Here is a 2255-nt window from a genome sequence, read left to right as displayed (position 1 = left end):
CTCCATGCCATGGGGCCTGTCCGCAGGGCAGCTCTCAGCATGGCTGCTGCCCGCCGCCTTAGAGTAAGACGCCCACAAACCTGTGTTAGAAGTGACAGTCCTCACTGTGTCTGTATTCTGCTGCAGCCCATGCTTGAGGACAAGACACGGGATTTAGGAGGCTGTGAGCTCTGGGATGGAGGGACCCCCCCGCACTGTGGCAGCATGTAGGGTGGTAGTGGGGCTGCCCATCTCGGCCCCTCGCCTGCCCTGTGCTCACCACCGTTGAGAGTTCAGGGCCTGTCCTCATAGGCCTTTCTCTCCTCCTGGCAAAACTGAACGCCTTGGGAACAGTGGTGCAAACTTGCGTGGGGTCTGAGCTACACCCAGGCTGCCCCCACTGGCCCTCTGTCCTGGCAGCCACGGGAGCACAGAACTCCAAGCACCCCTCCGTGGGTGCGCCTTTCCCAGCCCACAGTCAGGTGTGGGGTCCAGAGCCAGCGTGGCCGCCAGCCCTTTCCCTGGAGTAGATGTGCCCAGTGTCCCCATCGTGAGGCTCCGCCGGCAGCCGGCCATGCCTGACCGGCCATCTGCCCTGCGGAGCGGCCCTGTGGGCAGTGTGCACTGGAGGCCAGCGTGCCCTTGTTTTCTCTGCAGTGACTCCTGCGTTTTCAGGTGCTCACAGGACACATTTTAAGCGTCAGTTGCTGCTTGGTCACACGTGCAGGCAGCGGTGCACGGAGCCCCTCTGCTCCTGCGGGCGGGCCGGCAGTGCAGACGTGCGTGCTGATGGAAGGGCATGCTGGCACGCCCCTGGTGAGCTGTGCACCCCCGTTTTTCTAGAGGCAGTCCAACGCTTCTCAGACTCTGTGTGACATCGTCCGCCTGGGCAGGGAGCAGGGCGGCCAGCTGCCAGAGGCTCCGGACCCCGACCCCCTCGTCACTGCGCTGGAGTCGTGAGTGCTGGCCGTGCTGCCTGCCTGCTTGGGGGCGCAGTGGAGCCACGGGGGTGTCCCCAGGGCCTGTCCTGAGCCCTGGCACACTGCTGCCCCTCAGAGCGGCTGGGGCCCTGCTCACCCTGACCGCCCTGTTTCTCACGGTGAGGGGTCCTCGGGGGCTTCCAGCGGCGGCGGGTGTCTCTGGGCCCCAGGGAGGAGAGGTGAGCCAGCTGGCCATGTGCGGCTGTCCCCTGGCAGTGACTGCGCATGTCTGACAGGCAGGATTGCGTGGAGCAGCTGCTGAGGAACATGTTTGACGGCGACCAGACCGAGAGCTGCCTCGTCAGTGGGACCCAGGTGTTGCTTACCTTGTTGGAAGGTCGCCGGGCTGGGTGAGTGCCTTTCGTGACAGCCACATGTGACCCTCCAGTGGCACGTTGTTTGTGTTTTCAACTAATTTTCAGTGCAAGGGGTCATGTGGCTAGACTCTCCTGGTTGGAAAGGTAGGCGTCATAGCCACGGCCAAGTCCCCTTTGACCTTTGCCACCAGTCATGATCCCAGCTCAGCCCAAAGGCGCTCGCTGTTAGCAGTTTGTAGAATGTCTGCAGAATAGTTGTGGCTGGCGGGTGTGCTTCAGGACTGTCTGGGGGGGGTGGGTGTCTGCACGGGCCGGGACAGGGCGTGTGCGGCATGGGGTGCAGCGGTGTGTATTTGTGTGCACGCCTGTTTGCTCTGCTCCTTCACATGTTCCCACGCCCCAGGTGATGGTTCCGCGTGTGCTTGAGCTGGAGGGAACTGCATTGCAGCCCCCAGCACCGAGGGCCTGAACTATTTTAAAAAGTCCCATGAGAAAACAATAAGAAGTTGGCTTCATCTCCAGTGAGATGAGTGGCAGGCCCGCACCCCACCGCCCTCCGTACCCAGGACTGTTTGTTAGTTTAGTCCCTAAGAATAGGATTCCGGTGGCATCGTTGCTCTCTGCATTTGAGCAACCAGAGCACTTCTTCACCTCTGTGAACCCGAGGGGCTGGGGCCCTCTCCGCAGAGCGCAGGGCGCCCCTCAGCGCCCCGCTCAGCCTCCTACGTGAAGCAACAGCGTAGAAACGAGGGGAACAGAAGAGCCAGCGATTCTTCTTGCTTTTTATCCTTTCCTAGACTTAAACTTTTCCCTGTAATGGTCATATATTTCTTTCGTAACTAGAAAAATTGTTTAAAGATCTCAGAGAAATTACCGTGCAAAAGCCAGAGGGACCTTGTGGGCCAGCCGTCTCCTGTGTCTTAGCTGAGCAGTGGGGACAACTGTGACCATTTGCAAAGCAGGGAGAGGGAAGCAGAGT

The 2255-nt window shown here is 60.4% G+C and overlaps 1 protein-coding gene across 1 annotated transcript in view; it reads left to right on the top strand.

The window, feature by feature from the left end:
• PPP6R2 (protein phosphatase 6 regulatory subunit 2) overlaps nucleotides 1–2255 on the top strand; it is an 89952-nt gene that overhangs the window by 57452 nt on the left and 30245 nt on the right. Inside the window, exons 7-9 of the mRNA XM_023525432.1 lie at nucleotides 823–935; nucleotides 1196–1309; nucleotides 2074–2089. Coding sequence (XP_023381200.1) covers nucleotides 823–935; nucleotides 1196–1309; nucleotides 2074–2089 — 243 coding nt within the window. The remainder of the gene's footprint in view (nucleotides 1–822; nucleotides 936–1195; nucleotides 1310–2073; nucleotides 2090–2255) is intronic.

The sequence above is a fragment of the Pteropus vampyrus genome, unplaced genomic scaffold (assembly GCF_000151845.1).
Source record: "Pteropus vampyrus isolate Shadow unplaced genomic scaffold, Pvam_2.0 Scaffold563, whole genome shotgun sequence".
In the NCBI taxonomy this organism is placed as follows: domain Eukaryota; kingdom Metazoa; phylum Chordata; class Mammalia; order Chiroptera; family Pteropodidae; genus Pteropus; species Pteropus vampyrus.
This window is presented reverse-complemented; position numbering and strand designations above follow the sequence as displayed.